Genomic DNA, 26587 nt, shown 5'->3' on the forward strand with positions numbered 1-26587 from the left:
GGAGTGTTTGATGGGGACAGTGTAGAGGGAGCTTTACTCTGTATCTAACCCCATGTTGTACCTGTCCTGGGAGTGTTTGATGGGGACAGTGTAGAGGGAGCTTTACTTGTATCTAACCCCGTGCTGTACCTGTCCTGGGAGTGTTTGATGGGGTCAGTGTAGAGGGAGATTTACTCTGTATCTAACCCCGTGCTGTACCTGTCCTGGGAGTGTTTGATGGGGACAGTGGAGAGGAGGGAGCTTTATTCTGTAACCAACCCCCGTGCTGTACCTGTCCTGGGAGTGTTTGATGGGGACAGTGTAGAGGGAGCTTTACTCTGTGCTGTATCTGTCCTGGGAGTGTTTGATGGGGACAGTGAAGAGCGAGCTTTACTCTGTATCTAACCCCGTGCTGTATGTGTCCTGGGAGTGTTTGATGGGGACAGTGAAGAGCGAGCTTTACTCTGTATCTAACCCCGTGCTGTCCCTGTCCTGGGAGTGTTTGATGGGGACAGTGTAGATGGAGCTTTGCTCTGTATCTCACCCTGTGCTGTACCTGTCCTGGGAGTGTTTGATGGGGACAGTGTAGAGGGAGCTTTACTCTGTATCTAACCCCGTGCTGTACCTGTCCTGGGAGTGTTTGATGGGGACAGTGTAGAGGGAGCTTTACTCTCTATCTAACCCCGTGCTGTACGTGTCCTGGGAGTGTTTGATGGGACAGTGTAGAGGGAGCGTTACTCTGTATCTAACCTCGTGCTGTACCTGTCCTGAGAGTGTTTGATGGGGACAGTGTAGAGGGAGCTTTACTCTGTATCTAACCCCGTGCTGTACCTGTCCTGGGAGTGTTTGATGGGGACAGTGGAGAGGGAGCTTTGCTCTGTATCTAACCCTGTGCTGTACCTGTCCTGGGAGTGTTTGATGGGGACAGTGTAGAGGGAGCTTTACTCTGTATCTAACCCCGTGCTGTACCTGTCCTGGGAGTGTTTGATGGGGACAGTGTAGAGAGAGCTTTACTCTGTATCTAACCCCGTGCTGTACCTGTCCTGGGAGTGTTTGATGGGGAAAGTGTAGAGGGAGCTTTACTCTGTATCTAACCCCGTGCTGTACCTGCCCTGGGAGTGTTTGATGGGGACAGTGTAGAGGGAGCTTTACTCTGTATCTAACCCCGTGCTGTACCTGTCCTGGGAGTGTTTGATGGGGACAGTATAGAGGGAGCTTTACTCTGTATCTAACCCCGTGCTGTACCTGTCCTGGGAGTGTTTGATGGGGACAGTGTCGAGGAATCTTTACTCTGTATTTAACGCCGTGCTGTACCTGTCCTGGGAGTGTTTGATGGGGACAGTGTAGAGAGAGCTTTACTCTGTATCTAACCCCATGCTGTACCTGTCCTGGGAGTGTTTGATGGGGACAGTGTAGAGGGAGCTTTACTCTGTATCTAACCCCGTGCTGTACCTGTCCTGGGAGTGTTTGATGGGGACAGTGTAGAGGGAGCTTTACTCTGTATCTAACCCCGTGCTGTACCTGTCCTGGGAGTGTTTGATGGGGACAGTGTAGAGGGAGCTTTACTCTGTATCTAACCCCGTGCTGTACCTGTCCTGGGAGTGTTTGATGGGGACAGTGTAGAGGGAGATTTACTCTGTATCTAACCCCGTGCTGTACCTGTCCTGGGAGTGTTTGATGGGGTCAGTGTAGAGGGAGATTTACTCTGTATCTAACCCCGTGCTGTACCTGTCCTGGGAGTGTTTGATGGGGACAGTGGAGAGGAGGGAGCTTTACTCTGTAACCAACCCCCGTGCTGTACCTGTCCTGGGAGTGTTTGATGGGGACAGTGTAGAGGGAGCTTTACTCTGTGCTGCATCTGTCCTGGGAGTGTTTGATGGGGACAGTGAAGAGCGAGCTTTACTCTGTATCTAACCCCGTGCTGTATCTGTCCTGGGAGTGTTTGATGGGGACAGTGCAGAGGGAGCTTTACTCTGTATCTAACCCCGTGCTGTACCTGTCCTGGGAGGGTTTGACGGGGACAGTGTAGAGAGAGCTTTACTCTGTATCTAACCCCGTGCTGTATCTGTCCTGGGAGGGTTTGACGGGGACAGTGTAGAGAGAGCTTTACTCTGTATCTAACCCCGTGCTGTATCTGTCCTGGGAGTGTTTAATGGGGACAGTGTAGAGGGAGCTTTACCCTGTATCTAACCCCGTGCTGTACCTGTCCTGGGAGTGTTTGATGGGGACAGTGTAGAGGGAGCTTTACTCTGAATCTAACCCCGTGCTGTACCTGTCCTGGGAGTGTTTGATGGGGACAGTGTAGAGGGAGCTTTACTCTGTATCTAACCCCGTGCTGCACCTGTCCTGGGAGGGTTTGATGGAGACAGTGTAGAGGGAGCTTTACTCTGTATCTAACCCCGTGCTGTACCTGTCCTGGGAGTGTTTGATGGGGACAGTGTAGAGCGAGCTTTACTCTGTATCTAACCCCGTGCTGTACCTGTCCTGGGAGTGTTTGATGGGGACAGTGTAGAGGGAGCTTTACTCTCTATCTAACCCCGTGCTGTACGTGTCCTGGGAGTGTTTGATGGGACAGTGTAGAGGGAGCGTTACTCTGTATCTAACCTCGTGCTGTACCTGTCCTGAGAGTGTTTGATGGGGACAGTGTAGAGGGAGCTTTACTCTGTATCTAACCCCGTGCTGTACCTGTCCTGGGAGTGTTTGATGGGGACAGTGGAGAGGGAGCTTTGCTCTGTATCTAACCCTGTGCTGTACCTGTCCTGGGAGTGTTTGATGGGGACAGATAAGAGGGAGCTTTACTCTGTATCTAACCCCGTGCTGTACCTGTCCTGGGAGTGTTTGATGGGGACAGTGTAGAGAGAGCTTTACTCTGTATCTAACCCCGTGCTGTACCTGTCCTGGGAGTGTTTGATGGGGAAAGTGTAGAGGGAGCTTTACTCTGTATCTAACCCCGTGCTGTACCTGCCCTGGGAGTGTTTGATGGGGACAGTGTAGAGAGAGCTTTACTCTGTATCTAACCCCGTGCTGTATCTGTCCTGGGAGTGTTTAATGGGGACAGTGTAGAGGGAGCTTTACCCTGTATCTAACCCCGTGCTGCACCTGTCCTGGGAGGGTTTGATGGGGACAGTGTAGAGGGAGCTTTACTCTGTATCTAACCCCGTGCTGTACCTGTCCTGGGAGTGTTTGATGGGGACAGTGTAGAGGGAGCTTTACTCTGTATCTAACCCCGTGCTGTACCTGTCCTGGGAGTGTTTGATGGGGACAGTGTAGAGGGAGCTTTACTCTGTATCTAACCCCGTGCTGTACCTGTCCTGGGAGTGTTTGATGGGGACAGTGTAGAGAGAGCTTTACTCTGTATCTAACCCCGTGCTGTACCTGTCCTGGGAGTGTTTGATGGGGACAGTGTAGAGGGAGCTTTACTCTGTATCTAACCCCGTGCTGCACCTGTCCTGGGAGGGTTTGATGGAGACAGTGTAGAGGGAGCTTTACTCTGTATCTAACCCCGTGCTGTACCTGTCCTGGGAGTGTTTGATGGGGACAGTGTAGAGCGAGCTTTACTCTGTATCTAACCCCGTGCTGTATCTGTCCTAGGAGTGTTTGATGGGGACAGTGTAGAGGGAGCTTTACTCTGTATCTAACCCCATGTTGTACCTGTCCTGGGAGTGTTTGATGGGGACAGTGTAGAGGGAGCTTTACTTGTATCTAACCCCGTGCTGTACCTGTCCTGGGAGTGTTTGATGGGGACAGTGGAGAGGAGGGAGCTTTATTCTGTAACCAACCCCCGTGCTGTACCTGTCCTGGGAGTGTTTGATGGGGACAGTGTAGAGGGAGCTTTACTCTGTGCTGTATCTGTCCTGGGAGTGTTTGATGGGGACAGTGAAGAGCGAGCTTTACTCTGTATCTAACCCCGTGCTGTATGTGTCCTGGGAGTGTTTGATGGGCACAGTGAAGAGCGAGCTTTACTCTGTATCTAACCCCGTGCTGTATCTGTCCTGGGAGTGTTTGATGGGGACAGTGTAGAGGGAGTTTACTCTGTATCTAACCCCGTGCTGTCCCTGTCCTGGGAGTGTTTGATGGGGACAGTGTAGATGGAGCTTTGCTCTGTATCTCACCCTGTGCTGTACCTGTCCTGGGAGTGTTTGATGGGGACAGTGTAGAGGGAGCTTTACTCTGTATCTAACCCCGTGCTGTACCTGTCCTGGGAGTGTTTGATGGGGACAGTGTAGAGGGAGCTTTACTCTCTATCTAACCCCGTGCTGTACGTGTCCTGGGAGTGTTTGATGGGACAGTGTAGAGGGAGCGTTACTCTGTATCTAACCTCGTGCTGTACCTGTCCTGAGAGTGTTTGATGGGCACAGTGTAGAGGGAGCTTTACTCTGTATCTAACCCCGTGCTGTACCTGTCCTGGGAGTGTTTGATGGGGACAGTGGAGAGGGAGCTTTGCTCTGTATCTAACCCTGTGCTGTACCTGTCCTGGGAGTGTTTGATGGGGACAGTGTAGAGGGAGCTTTACTCTGTATCTAACCCCGTGCTGTACCTGTCCTGGGAGTGTTTGATGGGGACAGTGTAGAGAGAGCTTTACTCTGTATCTAACCCCGTGCTGTACCTGTCCTGGGAGTGTTTGATGGGGAAAGTGTAGAGGGAGCTTTACTCTGTATCTAACCCCGTGCTGTACCTGCCCTGGGAGTGTTTGATGGGGACAGTGTAGAGGGAGCTTTACTCTGTATCTAACCCCGTGCTGTACCTGTCCTGGGAGGGTTTGATGGGGACAGTGTAGAGGGAGCTTTACTCTGTATCTAACCCCGTGCTGTACCTGTCCTGGGAGTGTTTGATGGGGACAGTGTAGAGGGAGCTTTACTCTGTATCTAACCCCGTGCTGTACCTGTCCTGGGAGTGTTTGATGGGGACAGTGTAGAGGGAGCTTTACTCTGTATCTAACCCCGTGCTGTACCTGTCCTGGGAGTGTTTGATGGGGACAGTGTAGAGAGAGCTTTACTCTGTATCTAACCCCGTGCTGTACCTGTCCTGGGAGTGTTTGATGGGGACAGTGTAGAGGGAGCTTTACTCTGTATCTAACCCCGTGCTGCACCTGTCCTGGGAGGGTTTGATGGGGACAGTGTAGAGGGAGCTTTACTTGTATCTAACCCCGTGCTGTATCTGTCCTAGGAGTGTTTGATGGGGACAGTGTAGAGAGAGCTTTACTCTGTATCTAACCCCGTGCTGCACCTGTCCTGGGAGGGTTTGATGGAGACAGTGTAGAGGGAGCTTTACTCTGTATCTAACCCCGTGCTGTACCTGTCCTGGGAGGGTTTGATGGAGACAGTGTAGAGGGAGCTTTACTCTGTATCTAACCCCGTGCTGTACCTGTCCTGGGAGTGTTTGATGGGGACAGTGTAGAGCGAGCTTTACTCTGTATCTAACCCCGTGCTGTATCTGTCCTAGGAGTGTTTGATGGGGACAGTGTAGAGGGAGCTTTACTCTGTATCTAACCCCATGTTGTACCTGTCCTGGGAGTGTTTGATGGGGACAGTGGAGAGGAGGGAGCTTTATTCTGTAACCAACCCCCGTGCTGTACCTGTCCTGGGAGTGTTTGATGGGGACAGTGTAGAGGGAGCTTTACTCTGTGCTGTATCTGTCCTGGGAGTGTTTGATGGGGACAGTGAAGAGCGAGCTTTACTCTGTATCTAACCCCGTGCTGTATGTGTCCTGGGAGTGTTTGATGGGGACAGTGAAGAGCGAGCTTTACTCTGTATCTAACCCCGTGCTGTATCTGTCCTGGGAGTGTTTGATGGGGACAGTGTAGAGGGAGTTTACTCTGTATCTAACCCCGTGCTGTCCCTGTCCTGGGAGTGTTTGATGGGGACAGTGTAGATGGAGCTTTGCTCTGTATCTCACCCTGTGCTGTACCTGTCCTGGGAGTGTTTGATGGGGACAGTGTAGAGGGAGCTTTACTCTGTATCTAACCCCGTGCTGTACCTGTCCTGGGAGTGTTTGATGGGGACAGTGTAGAGGGAGCTTTACTCTGTATCTAACCCCGTGCTGTACCTGCCCTGGGAGTGTTTGATGGGGACAGTGTAGAGGGAGCTTTACTCTGTATCTAACCCCGTGCTGTACCTGTCCTGGGAGTGTTTGATGGGGACAGTATAGAGGGAGCTTTACTCTGTATCTAACCCCGTGCTGTACCTGTCCTGGGAGTGTTTGATGGGGACAGTGTCGAGGAATCTTTACTCTGTATTTAACGCCGTGCTGTACCTGTCCTGGGAGTGTTTGATGGGGACAGTGTAGAGAGAGCTTTACTCTGTATCTAACCCCATGCTGTACCTGTCCTGGGAGTGTTTGATGGGGACAGTGTAGAGAGAGGTTTACTCTGTATCTAACCCCGTGCTGTATCTGTCCTGGGAGTGTTTAATGGGGACAGTGTAGAGGGAGCTTTACCCTGTATCTAACCCCGTGCTGCACCTGTCCTGGGAGGGTTTGATGGGGACAGTGTAGAGGGAGCTTTACTCTGTATCTAACCCCGTGCTGTACCTGTCCTGGGAGTGTTTGATGGGGACAGTGTAGAGGGAGCTTTACTCTGTATCTAACCCCGTGCTGTACCTGTCCTGGGAGTGTTTGATGGGGACAGTGTAGAGGGAGCTTTACTCTGTATCTAACCCCGTGCTGTACCTGTCCTGGGAGTGTTTGATGGGGACAGTGTAGAGGGAGCTTTACTCTGTATCTAACCCCGTGCTGTACCTGTCCTGGGAGTGTTTGATGGGGACAGTGTAGAGGGAGATTTACTCTGTATCTAACCCCGTGCTGTACCTGTCCTGGGAGTGTTTGATGGGGTCAGTGTAGAGGGAGATTTACTCTGTATCTAACCCCGTGCTGTACCTGTCCTGGGAGTGTTTGATGGGGACAGTGGAGAGGAGGGAGCTTTACTCTGTAACCAACCCCCGTGCTGTACCTGTCCTGGGAGTGTTTGATGGGGACAGTGTAGAGGGAGCTTTACTCTGTGCTGCATCTGTCCTGGGAGTGTTTGATGGGGACAGTGAAGAGCGAGCTTTACTCTGTATCTAACCCCGTGCTGTATCTGTCCTGGGAGTGTTTGATGGGGACAGTGCAGAGGGAGCTTTACTCTGTATCTAACCCCGTGCTGTACCTGTCCTGGGAGGGTTTGACGGGGACAGTGTAGAGAGAGCTTTACTCTGTATCTAACCCCGTGCTGTATCTGTCCTGGGAGTGTTTAATGGGGACAGTGTAGAGGGAGCTTTACTCTGTATCTAACCCCGTGCTGTACCTGTCCTGGGAGGGTTTGACGGGGACAGTGTAGAGAGAGCTTTACTCTGTATCTAACCCCGTGCTGTATCTGTCCTGGGAGGGTTTGACGGGGACAGTGTAGAGAGAGCTTTACTCTGTATCTAACCCCGTGCTGTATCTGTCCTGGGAGTGTTTAATGGGGACAGTGTAGAGGGAGCTTTACCCTGTATCTAACCCCGTGCTGTACCTGTCCTGGGAGTGTTTGATGGGGACAGTGTAGAGGGAGCTTTACTCTGAATCTAACCCCGTGCTGTACCTGTCCTGGGAGTGTTTGATGGGGACAGTGTAGAGGGAGCTTTACTCTGTATCTAACCCCGTGCTGCACCTGTCCTGGGAGGGTTTGATGGAGACAGTGTAGAGGGAGCTTTACTCTGTATCTAACCCCGTGCTGTACCTGTCCTGGGAGTGTTTGATGGGGACAGTGTAGAGCGAGCTTTACTCTGTATCTAACCCCGTGCTGTACCTGTCCTGGGAGTGTTTGATGGGGACAGTGTAGAGGGAGCTTTACTCTCTATCTAACCCCGTGCTGTACGTGTCCTGGGAGTGTTTGATGGGACAGTGTAGAGGGAGCGTTACTCTGTATCTAACCTCGTGCTGTACCTGTCCTGAGAGTGTTTGATGGGGACAGTGTAGAGGGAGCTTTACTCTGTATCTAACCCCGTGCTGTACCTGTCCTGGGAGTGTTTGATGGGGACAGTGGAGAGGGAGCTTTGCTCTGTATCTAACCCTGTGCTGTACCTGTCCTGGGAGTGTTTGATGGGGACAGATAAGAGGGAGCTTTACTCTGTATCGAACCCCGTGCTGTACCTGTCCTGGGAGTGTTTGATGGGGACAGTGTAGAGAGAGCTTTACTCTGTATCTAACCCCGTGCTGTACCTGTCCTGGGAGTGTTTGATGGGGAAAGTGTAGAGGGAGCTTTACTCTGTATCTAACCCCGTGCTGTACCTGCCCTGGGAGTGTTTGATGGGGACAGTGTAGAGGGAGCTTTACTCTGTATCTAACCCCGTGCTGTACCTGTCCTGGGAGTGTTTGATGGGGACAGTATAGAGGGAGCTTTACTCTGTATCTAACCCCGTGCTGTACCTGTCCTGGGAGTGTTTGATGGGGACAGTGTCGAGGAATCTTTACTCTGTATCTAACCCCGTGCTGTACCTGTCCTGGGAGTGTTTGATGGGGACAGTGGAGAGGAGGGAGCTTTACTCTGTAACCAACCCCCGTGCTGTACCTGTCCTGGGAGTGTTTGATGGGGACAGTGTAGAGGGAGCTTTACTCTGTGCTGCATCTGTCCTGGGAGTGTTTGATGGGGACAGTGAAGAGCGAGCTTTACTCTGTATCTAACCCCGTGCTGTATCTGTCCTGGGAGTGTTTAATGGGGACAGTGTAGAGGGAGCTTTACCCTGTATCTAACCCCGTGCTGCACCTGTCCTGGGAGGGTTTGATGGGGACAGTGTAGAGGGAGCTTTACTCTGTATCTAACCCCGTGCTGTACCTGTCCTGGGAGTGTTTGATGGGGACAGTGTAGAGGGAGCTTTACTCTGTATCTAACCCCGTGCTGTACCTGTCCTGGGAGTGTTTGATGGGGACAGTGTAGAGGGAGCTTTACTCTGTATCTAACCCCGTGCTGTACCTGTCCTGGGAGTGTTTGATGGGGACAGTGTAGAGGGAGCTTTACTCTGTATCTAACCCCGTGCTGTACCTGTCCTGGGAGTGTTTGATGGGGACAGTGTAGAGGGAGATTTACTCTGTATCTAACCCCGTGCTGTACCTGTCCTGGGAGTGTTTGATGGGGTCAGTGTAGAGGGAGATTTACTCTGTATCTAACCCCGTGCTGTACCTGTCCTGGGAGTGTTTGATGGGGACAGTGGAGAGGAGGGAGCTTTACTCTGTAACCAACCCCCGTGCTGTACCTGTCCTGGGAGTGTTTGATGGGGACAGTGTAGAGGGAGCTTTACTCTGTGCTGCATCTGTCCTGGGAGTGTTTGATGGGGACAGTGAAGAGCGAGCTTTACTCTGTATCTAACCCCGTGCTGTATCTGTCCTGGGAGTGTTTGATGGGGACAGTGCAGAGGGAGCTTTACTCTGTATCTAACCCCGTGCTGTACCTGTCCTGGGAGGGTTTGACGGGGACAGTGTAGAGAGAGCTTTACTCTGTATCTAACCCCGTGCTGTATCTGTCCTGGGAGTGTTTAATGGGGACAGTGTAGAGGGAGCTTTACTCTGTATCTAACCCCGTGCTGTACCTGTCCTGGGAGGGTTTGACGGGGACAGTGTAGAGAGAGCTTTACTCTGTATCTAACCCCGTGCTGTATCTGTCCTGGGAGGGTTTGACGGGGACAGTGTAGAGAGAGCTTTACTCTGTATCTAACCCCGTGCTGTATCTGTCCTGGGAGTGTTTAATGGGGACAGTGTAGAGGGAGCTTTACCCTGTATCTAACCCCGTGCTGTACCTGTCCTGGGAGTGTTTGATGGGGACAGTGTAGAGGGAGCTTTACTCTGAATCTAACCCCGTGCTGTACCTGTCCTGGGAGTGTTTGATGGGGACAGTGTAGAGGGAGCTTTACTCTGTATCTAACCCCGTGCTGCACCTGTCCTGGGAGGGTTTGATGGAGACAGTGTAGAGGGAGCTTTACTCTGTATCTAACCCCGTGCTGTACCTGTCCTGGGAGTGTTTGATGGGGACAGTGTAGAGCGAGCTTTACTCTGTATCTAACCCCGTGCTGTACCTGTCCTGGGAGTGTTTGATGGGGACAGTGTAGAGGGAGCTTTACTCTCTATCTAACCCCGTGCTGTACGTGTCCTGGGAGTGTTTGATGGGACAGTGTAGAGGGAGCGTTACTCTGTATCTAACCTCGTGCTGTACCTGTCCTGAGAGTGTTTGATGGGGACAGTGTAGAGGGAGCTTTACTCTGTATCTAACCCCGTGCTGTACCTGTCCTGGGAGTGTTTGATGGGGACAGTGGAGAGGGAGCTTTGCTCTGTATCTAACCCTGTGCTGTACCTGTCCTGGGAGTGTTTGATGGGGACAGATAAGAGGGAGCTTTACTCTGTATCTAACCCCGTGCTGTACCTGTCCTGGGAGTGTTTGATGGGGACAGTGTAGAGAGAGCTTTACTCTGTATCTAACCCCGTGCTGTACCTGTCCTGGGAGTGTTTGATGGGGAAAGTGTAGAGGGAGCTTTACTCTGTATCTAACCCCGTGCTGTACCTGCCCTGGGAGTGTTTGATGGGGACAGTGTAGAGGGAGCTTTACTCTGTATCTAACCCCGTGCTGTACCTGTCCTGGGAGTGTTTGATGGGGACAGTATAGAGGGAGCTTTACTCTGTATCTAACCCCGTGCTGTACCTGTCCTGGGAGTGTTTGATGGGGACAGTGTCGAGGAATCTTTACTCTGTATCTAACCCCGTGCTGTACCTGTCCTGGGAGTGTTTGATGGGGACAGTGGAGAGGAGGGAGCTTTACTCTGTAACCAACCCCCGTGCTGTACCTGTCCTGGGAGTGTTTGATGGGGACAGTGTAGAGGGAGCTTTACTCTGTGCTGCATCTGTCCTGGGAGTGTTTGATGGGGACAGTGAAGAGCGAGCTTTACTCTGTATCTAACCCCGTGCTGTATCTGTCCTGGGAGTGTTTGATGGGGACAGTGCAGAGGGAGCTTTACTCTGTATCTAACCCCGTGCTGTACCTGTCCTGGGAGGGTTTGACGGGGACAGTGTAGAGAGAGCTTTACTCTGTATCTAACCCCGTGCTGTATCTGTCCTGGGAGTGTTTAATGGGGACAGTGTAGAGGGAGCTTTACTCTGTATCTAACCCCGTGCTGTACCTGTCCTGGGAGGGTTTGACGGGGACAGTGTAGAGAGAGCTTTACTCTGTATCTAACCCCGTGCTGTATCTGTCCTGGGAGGGTTTGACGGGGACAGTGTAGAGAGAGCTTTACTCTGTATCTAACCCCGTGCTGTATCTGTCCTGGGAGTGTTTAATGGGGACAGTGTAGAGGGAGCTTTACCCTGTATCTAACCCCGTGCTGTACCTGTCCTGGGAGTGTTTGATGGGGACAGTGTAGAGGGAGCTTTACTCTGAATCTAACCCCGTGCTGTACCTGTCCTGGGAGTGTTTGATGGGGACAGTGTAGAGGGATCTTTACTCTGTATTTAACGCCGTGCTGTACCTGTCCTGGGAGTGTTTGATGGGGACAGTGTAGAGGAATCTTTACTTTGTATTTAACGCCGTGCTGTACCTGTCCTGGGAGTGTTTGATGGGGACAGTGTAGAGAGAGCTTTACTCTGTATCTAACCCCGTGCTGTACCTGTCCTGGGAGGGTTTGACGGGGACAGTGTAGAGAGAGCTTTACTCTGTATCTAACCCCGTGCTGTATCTGTCCTGGGAGTGTTTAATGGGGACAGTGTAGAGGGAGCTTTACCCTGTATCTAACCCCGTGCTGCACCTGTCCTGGGAGGGTTTGATGGGGACAGTGTAGAGGGAGCTTTACTCTGTATCTAACCCCGTGCTGTACCTGTCCTGGGAGTGTTTGATGGGGACAGTGTAGAGGGAGCTTTACTCTGTATCTAACCCCGTGCTGTACCTGTCCTGGGAGTGTTTGATGGGGACAGTGTAGAGGGAGCTTTACTCTGTATCTAACCCCGTGCTGTACCTGTCCTGGGAGTGTTTGATGGGGACAGTGTAGAGAGAGCTTTACTCTGTATCTAACCCCGTGCTGTACCTGTCCTGGGAGTGTTTGATGGGGACAGTGTAGAGGGAGCTTTACTCTGTATCTAACCCCGTGCTGCACCTGTCCTGGGAGGGTTTGATGGAGACAGTGTAGAGGGAGCTTTACTCTGTATCTAACCCCGTGCTGTACCTGTCCTGGGAGTGTTTGATGGGGACAGTGTAGAGCGAGCTTTACTCTGTATCTAACCCCGTGCTGTATCTGTCCTAGGAGTGTTTGATGGGGACAGTGTAGAGGGAGCTTTACTCTGTATCTAACCCCATGTTGTACCTGTCCTGGGAGTGTTTGATGGGGACAGTGTAGAGGGAGCTTTACTTGTATCTAACCCCGTGCTGTACCTGTCCTGGGAGTGTTTGATGGGGTCAGTGTAGAGGGAGATTTACTCTCTATCTAACCCCGTGCTGTATCTGTCCTGGGAGTGTTTGATGGGGACAGTGGAGAGGAGGGAGCTTTATTCTGTAACCAACCCCCGTGCTGTACCTGTCCTGGGAGTGTTTGATGGGGACAGTGTAGAGGGAGCTTTACTCTGTGCTGTATCTGTCCTGGGAGTGTTTGATGGGGACAGTGAAGAGCGAGCTTTACTCTGTATCTAACCCCGTGCTGTATGTGTCCTGGGAGTGTTTGATGGGGACAGTGAAGAGCGAGCTTTACTCTGTATCTAACCCCGTGCTGTATCTGTCCTGGGAGTGTTTGATGGGGACAGTGTAGAGGGAGTTTACTCTGTATCTAACCCCGTGCTGTCCCTGTCCTGGGAGTGTTTGATGGGGAAAGTGTAGAGGGAGCTTTACTCTGTATCTAACCCCGTGCTGTACCTGCCCTGGGAGTGTTTGATGGGGACAGTGTAGAGGGAGCTTTACTCTGTATCTAACCCCGTGCTGTACCTGTCCTGGGAGTGTTTGATGGGGACAGTATAGAGGGAGCTTTACTCTGTATCTAACCCCGTGCTGTACCTGTCCTGGGAGTGTTTGATGGGGACAGTGTAGAGGGAGCTTTACTCTGTATCTAACCCCGTGCTGTACCTGTCCTGGGAGTGTTTGATGGGGACAGTGTAGAGGGAGCTTTACTCTGTATCTAACCCCGTGCTGTACCTGTCCTGGGAGTGTTTGATGGGGACAGTGTCGAGGAATCTTTACTCTGTATTTAACGCCGTGCTGTACCTGTCCTGGGAGTGTTTGTTGGGGACAGTGTAGAGAGAGCTTTACTCTGTATCTAACCCCATGGTGTACCTGTCCTGGGAGTGTTTGATGGGGACAGTGGAGAGGAGGGAGCTTTACTCTGTAACCAACCCCCGTGCTGTACCTGTCCTGGGAGTGTTTGATGGGGACAGTGTAGAGGGAGCTTTACTCTGTGCTGCATCTGTCCTGGGAGTGTTTGATGGGGACAGTGAAGAGCGAGCTTTACTCTGTATCTAACCCCGTGCTGTATCTGTCCTGGGAGTGTTTGATGGGGACAGTGTAGAGGGAGCTTTACTCTGTATCTAACCCCGTGCTGTACCTGTCCTGGGAGTGTTTGATGGGGACAGTGTAGAGGGAGCTTTACTCTCTATCTAACCCCGTGCTGTACCTGTCCTGGGAGTGTTTGATGGGACAGTGTAGAGGGAGCGTTACTCTGTATCTAACCTCGTGCTGTTCCTGTCCTGAGAGTGTTTGATGGGGACAGTGTAGAGGGAGCTTTACTCTGTATCTAACCCCGTGCTGTACCTGTCCTGGGAGTGTTTGATGGGGACAGTGGAGAGGGAGCTTTGCTCTGTATCTAACCCTGTGCTGTACCTGTCCTGGGAGTGTTTGATGGGGACAGTGTAGAGGGAGCTTTACTCCGAATCTAACCCCGTGCTGTAACTGTCCTGGGACTGTTTGATGGGGAAAGTGTAGAGGGAGCTTTACTCTGTATCTAACTCCGTGCTGTATCTGTCCTGGGAGTGTTTGATGGGGACAGTGTCGAGGGAGCTTTACTCTGTATCTAACCCCGTGCTGTACCTGTCCTGGGAGTGTTTGATGGGGACAGTGTAGAGGGAGCTTTACTCTGTATCTAACCCTGTGCTGTACCTGTCCTGGGAGTGTTTGATGGGGACAGTGTGGAGGGAGCTTTACTCTGTATCTAACCCCGTGCTGTACCTGTCCTGGGAGTGTTTGATGGGGACAGTGTAGAGGGAGCTTTACTCCGAATCTAACCCCGTGCTGTAACTGTCCTGGGACTGTTTGATGGGGAAAGTGTAGAGGGAGCTTTACTCTGTATCTAACCCCGTGTTGTACCTGTCCTGGGAGTGTTTGATGGGGACAGTGTAATGGGAGCTTTACTCTGTATCTAACCCCGTGCTGTGCCTGTCCTGGGAGTGTTTGATGGGGACAGTGTAGAGGGAGCTTTACTCTGTATCTAACCCCGTGCTGTACCTGTCCTGGGAGTGTTTGATGGGGACAGTGTAGAGAGAGCTTTACTCTGTATCTAACCCCGTGCTGTACCTGTCCTGGGATTGTTTGATGGGGACAGTGTAGAGGGAGCTTTACTCTGTATCTAACCCCGTGCTGTACCTGCCCTGAGAGTGTTTGATGGGGAGTGGAAGATTGGTGTTATTGAGGGATACGGAGGCCAATGCTGTTATATTCTCAGATGGAGCTGGAACGAGCAAAGACGCAGCTGAAGTCGATGCTGATGATGAACCTGGAGTCTCGGCCAGTTATATTTGAGGATGTGGGACGGCAGGTGCTGGCAACTGGAACTCGCAAACTCCCACAGGAGCTCTGCACAATGATTGGTGAGAAGGAGTTATTGAGGAACTAGAGTCTGTCTGCACATTCATCATTCAGTCTTTTACTGCTTGTAACACATTCTCATACAATCCTGTAGCACAGGAGTCCATTCAGCCCCTCTTTGACAAGAGCTATCCAGTTAGTCTCACTCCTTTGCCTGTTTCCTCTAAGCCCTGCCATCTTTCTCCTTGAATCTGCTTCCTCCAGGCAGTGCAATCCCCATCACAGTAACTCACTGGATAAAACAGCTCTCCTCATCTGCTTCCTCTGCCCGTCACTTTTTAAAAAAGTAAATTGAGTCCCCAATTCTTTTTTTCCAATTAAGGGGCAATTTAGCGTGGCCAGTCCACCTACCCTGCACACCTTTGGGTTGTGGGGTGAGACCTACGCAAACACGGGGAGAGCGTGCAACTCCACACGGCCAGTGACCCGGGTCTTTGGTGCCGTGAGGCAGCAGTGCTAACCACTGTGCCATCGTGCTGCCCTGCCAGTCACTTTTAATCTGCGTCCTTCTCGTTACTGAGCCTCCTGCCATGCAAAACAGTTTCTTATTATTTGCTCTATTCAATTCCCTCATAATTTTGAACACCCGTCAGTAAATCTCTTCACCTTCTCTGCTCTCAGGAAAACAATCTCAGCTTCTCTGGTCTCTCCACATTAACTGTAGTTTCTCTTCCCTGGAACGCTCCAGTAAATCTCCTCCTCCCCTCTGAGAACTTGACATCCTTCCTCAGAGCTTTCTCGGAGTGAACCTGACCTAGTTAAGCTCCTCTGTTACTGGGGAAGGAGCCCTACCTAACTGGCCACAGTTTCCATCTTAATTGGGACCACGTGGAAGGAAAAGCTACAATGCCCAGCACACATGCAGCTCAACCTGGAAAAAGACAACACACTAAGCTAACAGTGACCCATTGTGATTGCAGGGGGGGTAACCGCAGACGATATCAAGAGAGTCACGGCGAAAATGTTACGCAGCAAGCCGGCTGTGGCCGCACTGGGAGACCTCAGTGATTTGCCGACGTATGAGCACATCCAGCAGGCGCTGACCAGCAAGGATGGCCGCCTGCCCCGGATTTACAGGCTGTTCCGGTGAGCAGTACTCGCTCCCCTTCCCTGACTGAAGAACAGAAACGCTACACGTCCAGTTCCTGGTGTTTTGTAGCTGTTTGTCTAGTGGAGATGTAATTGTGTGTAAATAGACCGGGATGGGGTGTGGGACTGACACGGTCTGATTTACTTCATATAAACGTGGAGGGATGAAACTGCTTCGAAATGATTTGCAATGCTGCTACAGTTCACCTGCTCCTGGACTGTGATCGTTCTGGGTCAGTGCACAAATCTGTAATGTCTGGTTATATAAATTTTAGAGTTGTACTAACGCCTCGCTTTTAGTTTTTATCTCCCTCCTGGGATTTGTCTCCTGACAGGAGTGTGCCCGGCCTGGATTTTCCTCGGAGTTAAATGTGAGATGTTATTGCAGTTTGCAGAGGCAGACATTCTTGCCTTGTACAGACGGAGTGTTGTAACTGAGATCAAACACGTTGAGTGGGCTGCAAAGGTTACTGCTGACAAACATCGAGTCCTTAAAAATTATTTATTTCTCATAAAAAGTCAGTGAAATCAAAATAAAAAATCAGTATTATATATAAACCATGAGTTTGGATGTTACAGAAATCCCAGTACGAGTCCCTCCTATGAAGAGGGTTCAGTGTGAATTATAATCCAAACCCTGTGGGAAACCTGACCAATCCTGTCCGGAGCGGGGGTGATAATTCAGACCCCCCCCCTCCCCGAGTAGATTTGGCTGTTGGATACAACACTGACTGTTACACGCCGATCGAATGAAGCCTCTCCCTTCATGTACCAACTGGGGGGGGCCAAATTCCCCATCCAGGACGGGTGATTGGTCGGGTGGAGCTCCGCAGTTGCGAAATCAATGACCCAACACTAGTGAATGACAGGATCACGGGGGAATGGGGAAGATGCATGTCCCTGGGCTTTGCCCCGAGATACAGACAGGTCTCCCTGTACCCGATGGGCTGGAATTCACGTTCCGCAGTTGCCTTTATTCAGTCTGTGATTTACTCGCTGTAGTAGGAGAGGATCACAGTTCTTTCAGATTCAAATGACCACTTAGTCACTAACAGTCGCAATATCATTTAACAATTCTACTTACAAATAAAAAATAAAGTTGGTTGAAATCTCAAGCATTTGAGATGTGTGCGCAATAATTAATTTGGCCTCAATTTTCTAAAGTGTTAATGAATACTGTCAGTTAATTACAAGATTTCGTAGGAATGCCAATTTTCATACAATCCTTTCTGGAGCCTCAGCAATGTGCCCAGCTCACTCCACCGCAGAGCTGAAAGTGACAGCTTCTAATGCCAGTGATAACACACAGGGTACTAACAATGTGGCATTACCGTCTCGGAGTCAGCAGAAGTTCTGCTGCTGCTCGTGATCTGGTGACAATGGCTGGCTGGCAACTGTGTGAATGTTGAGCGAGCCCAGCATCTGACTAAGATGACCCACCGAGTTCAATGCCCTGCTGACACTCCTCGTCAAGGCTCACATTTGAAGAATGGTTGTGTGGGACGGGGAGGAAATATATTTTTAAGTAATTTTCTTAAAGGTCCAAGCATGTTTTGTAAAAATGGAACAGTCATTTTCAATGTCGTCTAAATACTGACTGCCGCAAAAAACTACAATAATAGTGGATTATTGTGCGCACTGTTGCTCTTTATAAGTGGGTTACACGGAACCCTTGTTTTCCTTCAGTTCCTGTAAAAACACCTTGGCAGGTACCTGCGACTGAGCCAGGAGCCTCGCTCCTGTATGAGGGCTAGACCTGTGATCAGCACCCTCTGTGCAGTCTGTGTCCGGTCCACTGCTGCAGGGATCGGGCAGATTAAGGAAGCTCCCCGTTTATCTCGGAGTTGAATCAGGACACGCTGCAGACCATACTGTTCCTCTGGTTCCAGAAAGCTCTTCTCTTCTGCTCTCTCAGGAACCGTCGTTTTATTCCCTCTTTGTAGATATCTCTGTAAAACTGGCCGGCACACAATGGGATGCTGACGGAGCAAAAAGAGACAGAAATGTAATACGCAAACACACTTTCTCCCCCCGGCTGTCCAGTTCTATTTAACTCACATTCCTCAAAATCCAATGCCTATTTAATTCTTGCAGCCTGCAGTTAGGGTGGTTCCTGGCTGACAACCTGGATGCTCCCTGTGTTCTTCAGTCTGAGCTTCTGTTCGTGGTCTTTACTGATTGAGACACCGGACACTGAACAGAACCACGATCTCAGCATTGCCTTGGGAAGCCCTCTCTTGTCCAATTGCCTGGATGCTCAAAAGTGTGTGCACGTGAGTGCAGCGCAGTGGAATGCCACAGTGTGCTATCAACAGCAGGATAGGGCAGAGAAAGTGGAGTGAATTCTGAGAAAGCGAGTACTTACTTATCTCTTCCGGGTCGGAGCCTGACTTGAAAGTAGCCGTACACCGGCCTGTGATCTGAGGTTTTGATCGAAGTGCAGCTGCCATACTTGAGCACGAAGATGTCACCTTTCTGCCGGCTCTTGTATATAATGCGGTCCTACAGGATAAGATGGGCAAGTGGTTGGTGTGTTACATGCTTTCTACAGAAACGACATCAAAGCACAGAACGCGTGGCTCAGTGAGGGAGGAGCAGTCGTGCCTCTCAAGTCAGGACATTCTAGATTCACTCCTGGGGCTTCAGCCCATGATCCAGGCTGCCACTCCCAGTGTGACACCAAGCAAGTGCTGAACTATTGGAGATGCAGCTTTTCAAATGTGCCATTAAAGCAAAGCCCCTCGGGGTTGGATGTTAAAGTTCCCACAGAGCTACTGGAACAAGAACAGCAGAATCTTCCCTCCTTTGTGTTATAACCTGCCTACTTACCATTGGCTGGGGAGTATGAGCTTCCCCAATGAGGGGGGGGGAGAAACGATTAGTAAACTCCTAGTATAAATAAAGCTGGCCAGTTCAGGAACCAGCAGGAAGGAGTATGTAGCAAGGGAAGTTACTACTACCGTTATGTATATATGTTATTGTAAATAAATGTTATTACTTTGTATCCTTAAAACTCGTGCTGGATTCTTCGTGGCCCTCACAAAACTGGCGACGAAGGTAAAAGTGAATAGCTGTCTACACTGCTGAAGCCACCTCCCTGGATTTTTGTTGGATACAGGTTGGAAGTTGTTTTCTATTATACCATGCCTCTGTACGGACGTTTGGATGTTTTTGATGCTGCGCTGGAAAGCTGGAACCAGTACACACAACGGATGCGTTACTATTTCCGGGCAAACAATATCACCGAAAACGAGCGCCAGGTGGTCATATTGCTCACCGCCTGCGGCCCGCGTACATTTGGGGTGATTAGGAGACTTACGTACCCAGCTGCGCCGGACACCAAAACGTTTGATGAACTTGTGAATATAGTGGGGCAACACTTTAACTCAACCCCGTCCACGATAGTCCAGCGTTACCGGTTTAATACCGCTGAGAGGACCCCTGGAGAATGCCTTGCCGATTTTCTATCCAGGCTACGCAGGATTGCGGAATACTGTGACTATGGTGAGACCTTGTCAGAAATGTTACGCGACCGTTTGGTTTGCGGTATTAACAATGCGGCCACCCAGAGAAAGTTGTTAGCGGAGCCAACATTGACTTTTCAACAGGCCATTCAAATAGTATTGTCCCGAGAGAGCGCAGAACGAGGAGTACAGGAGCTACAGGGAATGGAAGTGTATGCCTTGGGGCGCAACCCCTTCCGTCCGAAAACGTCCCCCCGCACTCCTGCGGTACCTTGGGCGAGGCAACGTCCGGACCGACGCCAGTGGCCGTCGGACATTCCTCCCCGAAGGGAGCCTTCTCCAGAGCCAATGGATGAGGAGCCATGTCCGTGTCAGACTGCATTGTGTGGCAGCTCCCCGTGTGGCCTCCATTAAGGTGACAGTACGGGTCAATGGCCACCCGCTTGAGATGGAGTTGGATACTGGCGCAGCGGTCTCCGTGATCGCCCAGAGGACATTCGACCGCATCAAGCAGGGTATACAGACCCTTACATTAACTGACTCACAGGCCAGGTTGGCCACCTACATGGGGGAACCACTGGACATTGCAGGAACTACAATGACCCCTGTTGTTTATTGACGCCAGGAGGGGCGTTTCCCACTTATCGTGGTGCGCAGCCATTGGCCCAGCCTGTTGGGTCGGGACTGGTTGCGCCATTTGCGGTTGCAATGGCAGCACATCCTCCAAACAGTTTTTGAAGGGTTGACTGAGGTGCTAGGACGATACCCAGATGTATTCCAGCCTGGTTTGGGGAAAATAAAAGGGGCCGTAGCCCGTATCCAAGTCGAACCAGGAGCCACGCTATTTCCGGGCGCGCCCAGTGCCTTACGCCTTGCTCGAGAAGGTAGAAGGGGAGCTCACTCATTTGGAGAGTTTGGGTATTATCAGGCCCGTCCGTTTTGCTGACTGGGCAGCACCAATTGTACCTGTAATGAAGCCAGATGCCACAGTTCGCTTGTGTGGCGACTCTAAACTTCGTGAATACGATTTCCCGAATCGACCGATATCCAATGCCTCGCATAGAGGATCTCTACGCGAAACCTGCAGGTGGACTCTCGTTCACAAAATTAGATATGAGTCACGCCTACCTGCAGTTGGAGCTGGACCCTGCCTCCCGACCATATGTAACAATTAACACACACCGGGGCCTGTATGAATATACACGGTTGCCCTTTGGAGTATCCTCTGCCTGCACAATTTTTCAACGTGTTATGGAGGGCATTTTGAGAGGTTTACCACGTGTGGCTGTCTACCGAGATGACGTTTTGATTACAGGGACGTCGGAGCAGGAACATTTGTAAAATCTGGAGGCTGGAGTCCGTTTACGTCGCACAAAGTGCGTATTTCAGGCAAAGGAAGTAGTCTACCCAGGTTATCGGGTGGACTGCGAAGGTCTGCACCCCGTCGCAGAGAAGGTGCGTGCAATTCAACATGCCCCCGCCCCGACTGACACTTCGCATCTTCGTTCTTTTCTCGGTCTCGTAAACTATTACGGGAAGTTCCTCCCCAATCTGGCAACTACGCTGGCCCCCTTACACCTGCTGCTAAAGAAAAAACACACCTGGGTTTGGGGTCAGCCGCAAGAAACCGCTTTCCGGCGGGTAAAGCAACAATTGTCGTCGTCTGGGTTACTAACCCACTATGATCCTGGAAAGCCTTTGCTCGTCACGTGATGCATCCCCGTATGGTATTGGGGCCGTCCTGTCCCACAAGATGGAGAACGGGGCCGAGCGACCGATAGCTTTTGCCTCCCGCACATTGACTGCAGTGGCGAAAAAGTACGCGCAGATTGAGAAGGAGGGCCTGGCAGTGGTTTTTGCAGTGAAACGCTTCCACCAGTACGTGTATGGCCGCCATTTCACTATCGTGACTGATCATAAGCCTCTGCTGGGACTTTTCAGAGAGGATAAGCCAATACTGCCCATTGCTTCCGCACGGATCCAGCGCTGGGCTTTGTTGCTTGCTGCATAAGAGTATTCTCTGGAGCACAAACCAGGTACGCAGATAGCAAATGCCGACGCACTGAGCCGATTGCCTTTATCGACCGGCCCCATGTCGACCCCCACGACCGGTGAGGTGGTTGCAACCCTAAATTTTATGGACACCTTGCCTGTCACGGCATCACAGATCCGTGAGTGGACCCAGACGGAGCCAGTCCTGTCAAAGGTTCGGCACATAGTCCTGTATGGTGGGCAGCATAGACAGCTCCCAGGCGAGTTGCGGGCAATTTCCTCCAAGCTGTCAGAATTCAGCGTGGAAGACGGCATCCTCTTGTGGGGGACGCGTGTGATTGTCCCGGAAAAAGGCCAGGAGCTGATACTAACAGACTTGCACAATGGGCATCCAGGCGTGACCAAAATGAAAATGTTGGCCCGGAGTTATGTCAGGTGGCCCAAAACTGCTCCATTCGCCAGGAGCATCAGAAGCTTCCTCCGGCCGCGCCCCTACATCACTGGGAATGGCCAGGGCGGCCTTGGGCACGCTTGCATGCAGATTTCGCAGGCCCTTTTCAAGGATCCATGTTCCTTCTACTAATTGATGCCCAGTCTAAATGGCTAGAGGTGCATAAGATGCAGGGGACAACGTCCTGTGCAACAATTGAAAAGATGCGTCTATCGTTTCGTACGCATTGCCTCCCCGAGGTGCTGGTCACGGATAACGGCACTCCATTCACGAGTGAGGAATTTGCGAGGTTCACGAAAATGAACGGCATCCGCCATATCCGCACTGCCCCTTACCACACGGCTTCAAATGGGTTGGTGGAGTGCAGACATTCAAAAGAGGCCTAAAGAAGCAGTCTTCCGGATCCGGATCAATGGACACGAGACTGGCTCGCTTTTTGTTTACGTACAGGACCACCCCCCATGCAGTGACTGGGGTAGCTCCCGCAGAACTCCTAATGGGTCGGAGACTTCGCACCCGCCTTACTATGGTTTTCCCGGAAATTGGCGCAAAAGTACGCCGCACACAAGAACGGCAGGGACAGGGATTTTCTCGGCATCGGCCGATTCGGCAGTTTGCGCCCGGTGACCCAGTATTTGTTCGGAATTTTGCTGGTGGTGCCCAATGGGTTCCTGGTGTAATCTTTTGCCAAACGGGCCCTATATCTTACCAGGTGCAAGCCTAGGGTCGTCTCCAGCGAAAACATGTAGACCACGCTCGGTCCAGAAGACTATCCCCTCAAAAGATTCCCCGCCCCGGAGCTCATTTCTACAGCCACCGAGACCAGAGACAAGGGAAGGTAGTCCTCATAATCTTCCACTGGTGCCTCACTTGAAGTTCGTTACGGAACCGAATGGAGATAGAGACGCTGACATGACGGAGGCAGCAGACTCTGACTCTGAGATGGAGACACAGGATGCATCAGAGGGGGAATCCTCGGGTCCACGGGCCGTGGATGTACAACCGTTGCGCCGTTCATCACGGAAGCGCCGGTCTCCGTCTCGTTACACGCAGCCTGATCCAGCGCCGCGTGCAAATGGTGTCTGGCCTGCGGCCAAACGAGTCCGACGCCTCCTTCGCCAGGGTCTTCGGTGGATTCCTTGGACTTTGGGGGGGAGGGATGTTATAACCTGCCTACTTACCATTGGCTGGGGACTAATGACTATCCCCAATGAGGGGGGTGGAGAAACCATTAGTAAACTCCTAGTATAAATAAAGCTGGCCAGTTCAGGAACCAGCAGGAAGGCGTATGTAGCAAGGGAAGTTACTGCTATCGTTATGTATATATGTTATTGTGAATAAATGTTATTACTTTGTATCCTTAAAACTCGTGCTGGATTCTTCGTGGCCCTCACAAAAATTTGTGTCTGCACCAACATCACACAAACAATTGACCTGGTTACTGTTTGAGAAACCTTGCTGGGAGTAGACTGCTGCCTTTCCTGTAACTCGCCACATTTCAAATGTTCTGAGCTTGTTGAAGATGCTTCAACTCTATTGTCCTGCTCTCTCCCACTCAGTGAAAGAGCAACCCAATTAGTCCCACTCCAGCCCTCTGCTCCTTCCCTTACAGTCCTGTGAATGTCTCCTTTCTCAGAATTTATTCAATTTCCTTTTGAAAGTTCTGACTGAATCTGCTTCCATTGCCTTTCCAGTCAGCGCCTCCCAGATCACAACCAATCTCTGCTTAAATGCAATTTTTTGCTGGTTTGTTTGTCAATTACCTTCAATCCGTGTCCCTCTGCTCCCTCCTAACAGTTATTCCTCATTTACACTCGGAAAAATATATTCCTAATTTTGATCAGTAAACTTCCTCCTCTTTGCTCTGAAAACGATCCCAGCTAATCCAGCCACTTGCGCAGATCGTCGCTGGATTAGTAAACCGTGGAGGATTCTGGAGAAAGGAAGATGGATTGGGGAAGAGGCGGCTGGAGTAAGACTGTGCGCGGTACCCCGGCAGGATCAAACAATGTCATTTCTTTACCGTGTACGACGGAGTCCTTTTTTTGGCACTGCTATCGTAAACATCGCAGCCAATGTCAAACTTGTAGGTTGGGAGAAAACTTATTTCAGCTTCTTTGAACCCTTTAAAAATGGACCCTGAGGAACAGAGGCAAAACCAGTGAGCTGCGGAAAGGTTTAACAAGTTGGACAGTGTATAAGCAACAATGGGATCTGTAGCTGTCAACGCCATTGTCTCATCGCACACATAAAGGACAACCGAGATACTGGAGAGTGCTGGTTACCCTGGAACCCGTACCCCAGTGAGAGTCAGTGTGTGTGGGACCCGTACCCCAGTGAGAGTCAGTGTGTGTGGGACCCGTACCCCAGTGAGAGTCAGTGTGTGTGGGACCCGTACCCCAGTGAGAGTCAGTGTGTGTGGGACCCGTACCCCAGTGAGAGTCAGTGTGTGTGGGACCCGTACCCCAGTGAGAGTCAGTGTGTGTGGGACCCGTACCCCAGTGAGAGTCAGTGTGTGTGGGACCCGTACCCCAGTGAGAGTCAGTGTGTGTGGGACCCGTACCCCAGTGAGAGTCAGTGTGTGTGGGACCCGTACCCCAGTGAGAGTCAGTGTGTGTGGGACCCGTACCCCAGTGAGAGTCAGTGTGTGTGGGACCCGTACCCCAGTGAGAGTCAGTGTGTGTGGGACCCGTACCCCAGTGAGAGTCAGTGTGTGTGGGACCTGTACCCCAGTGAGAGTCAGTGTGTGGGGAACCCGGACCCCAGTGAGAGTCAGTGTGTGTGGAACCCGTACCCCAGTGAGAGTCAGTGTGCGTGGGGTCCCTTTTTGTGAGGCTGGTTCGCGCCCCACTCCCCCGCCCTGGTGGGAGATTCGCACTCATTCCTACCCTCCTGTAGTTTCTTGGTTAACTCATCATAATGCAGAATGGAGCGGAGACTGTCTCCAGCAGTGCTGTCCAGAAGCTCATCAATCACTGCTCGCTTCACATCCAGCCGGAAGTTAAAATCACCAAACCAGAAAACTTCATCAAATCGAGTCGTCACGTCATCTGCAGGAAACACACATCAGAAAAATATCCAATTTTATCCCCTCCCACCCTGCATGTCCATGGAGCAGAGAATTTCTGGGGTAGACTCCACCATTGAGAAAAGACTTGCTGCGGTAAAGTCTGCCATGAAGCAGTGGCCTGCTGGGGTAGAGTCTGCCATGAAGCAGTGGCTTGCTGGGGTAGAGTCTGCCATGAAGCAGTGGCTTGCTGGGGTAGAGTCTGCCAGGAAGCAGTGGCTTGCTGGGGTAGAGTCTGCCATGAAGCAGTGGCTTGCTGGGGTAGAGTCTGCCATGAAGCAGTGGCTTGCTGGGGTAGAGCCTGCCATGAAGCAGTGGCCTGCTGGGGTAGAGTCTGCCATGAAGCAGTGGCTTGCTGGGGTAGAGTCTGCCATGAAGCAGTGGCCTGCTGGGGTAGAGTCTGCCATGAAGCAGTGGCTTGCTGGGGTAGAGTCTGCCATGAAGCAGTGGCCTGCTGGGGTAGAGTCTGCCATGAAGCAGTGGCTTGCTGGGGTAGAGTCTGCCATGAAGCAGTGGCCTGCTGGGGTAGAGCCTGCCATGAAGCAGTGGCCTGCTGGGGTAGAGCCTGCCATGAAGCAGTGGCCTGCTGGGGTAAAGTCTGCCATGAAGCAGTGGCTTGCTGGGGTACAGTCTGCCAGGAAGCAGTGGCCTGCTGGGGTAGAGCCTGCCAGGAAGCAGTGGCCTGCTGGGGTAGAGTCTGCCATGAAGCAGTGGCTTGCTGGGGTAGAGTCTGCCATGAAGCAGTGGCTTGCTGGGGTAGAGTCTGCCAGGAAGCAGTGGCTTGCTGGGGTAGAGTCTGCCAGGAAGCAGTGGCCTGCTGGGGTAAAGTCTGCCATGAAGCAGTGGCCTGCTGGGGTAAAGTCTGCCAGGAAGCAGTGGCCTGCTGGGGTAGAGTCTGCCAGGAAGCAGTGGCTTGCTGGGGTAAAGTCTGCCATGAAGCAGTGGCCTGCTGGGGTAGAGTCTGCCAGGAAGCAGTGGCTTGCTGGGGTAAAGTCTGCCAGGAAGCAGTGGCTTGCTGGGGTAGAGTCTGCCAGGAAGCAGTGGCTTGCTGGGGTAAAGTCTGCCAGGAAGCAGTGGCTTGCTGGGGTAGAGTCTGCCATGAAGCAGTGGCTTGCTGGGGTAGAGTCTGCCAGGAAGCAGTGGCTTGCTGGGGTAGAGTCTGCCAGGAAGCAGTGGCTTGCTGGGGTAGAGTCTGCCATGAAGCAGTGGCTTGCTGGGGTAGAGTCTGCCATGAAGCAGTGGCTTGCTGGGGTAGAGTCTGCCATGAAGCAGTGGCCTGCTGGGGTAGAGTCTGCCAGGAAGCAGTGGCTTGCTGGGGTAAAGTCTGCCATGAAGCAGTGGCTTGCTGGGGTAGAGTCTGCCATGAAGCAGTGGCTTGCTGGGGTAGAGTCTGCCATGAAGCAGTGGCCTGCTGGGGTAGAGTCTGCCATGAAGCAGTGGCTTGCTGGGGTAGAGCCTGCCATGAAGCAGTGGCTTGCTGGGGTAGAGTCTGCCATGAAGCAGTGGCTTGCTGGGGTAGAGTCTGCCATGAAGCAGTGGCCTGCTGGGGTAGAGTCTGCCATGAAGCAGTGGCTTGCTGGGGTAGAGCCTGCCATGAAGCAGTGGCCTGCTGGGGTAGAGTCTGCCATGAAGCAGTGGCCTGCTGGGGTAGAGCCTGCCAGGAAGCAGTGGCCTGCTGGGGTAAAGTCTGCCATGAAGCAGTGGCCTGCTGGGGTAGAGTCTGCCAGGAAGCAGTGGCCTGCTGGGGTAAAGTCTGCCAGGAAGCAGTGGCCTGC

General features: G+C 51.8%; 2 protein-coding genes across 8 annotated transcripts in view; one reads left to right on the top strand and one right to left on the bottom strand.

Annotated features, from left to right (window-relative positions):
• Nucleotides 1-16120, top strand: part of pmpca (peptidase, mitochondrial processing subunit alpha) — a 50220-nt gene extending 34100 nt beyond the window's left edge. For both annotated transcript variants that reach the window (XM_072488888.1, XM_072488889.1), the window contains 2 exons: nucleotides 14607-14751; nucleotides 15670-16120. In XM_072488888.1, coding sequence (XP_072344989.1) covers nucleotides 14607-14751; nucleotides 15670-15839 — 315 coding nt within the window. In that variant the 3' untranslated portion in view covers nucleotides 15840-16120. The remainder of the gene's footprint in view (nucleotides 1-14606; nucleotides 14752-15669) is intronic.
• Nucleotides 16121-16326: 206 nt separating this feature from the next.
• inpp5e (inositol polyphosphate-5-phosphatase E) overlaps nucleotides 16327-26587 on the bottom strand; it is a 61573-nt gene continuing 51312 nt past the window's right edge. For all 6 annotated transcript variants that reach the window (XM_072488887.1, XM_072488881.1, XM_072488883.1 and 3 more), the window contains 4 exons: nucleotides 24634-24795; nucleotides 23769-23884; nucleotides 18204-18340; nucleotides 16327-17817 (listed from right to left, as the gene is read on the bottom strand). In XM_072488887.1, coding sequence (XP_072344988.1) covers nucleotides 17688-17817; nucleotides 18204-18340; nucleotides 23769-23884; nucleotides 24634-24795 — 545 coding nt within the window. In that variant the 3' untranslated portion in view covers nucleotides 16327-17687. The remainder of the gene's footprint in view (nucleotides 17818-18203; nucleotides 18341-23768; nucleotides 23885-24633; nucleotides 24796-26587) is intronic.

Source organism: Scyliorhinus torazame, chromosome 22 (genome assembly GCF_047496885.1).
Source record: "Scyliorhinus torazame isolate Kashiwa2021f chromosome 22, sScyTor2.1, whole genome shotgun sequence".
NCBI classification, from domain to species: Eukaryota; Metazoa; Chordata; class Chondrichthyes; order Carcharhiniformes; family Scyliorhinidae; genus Scyliorhinus; species Scyliorhinus torazame.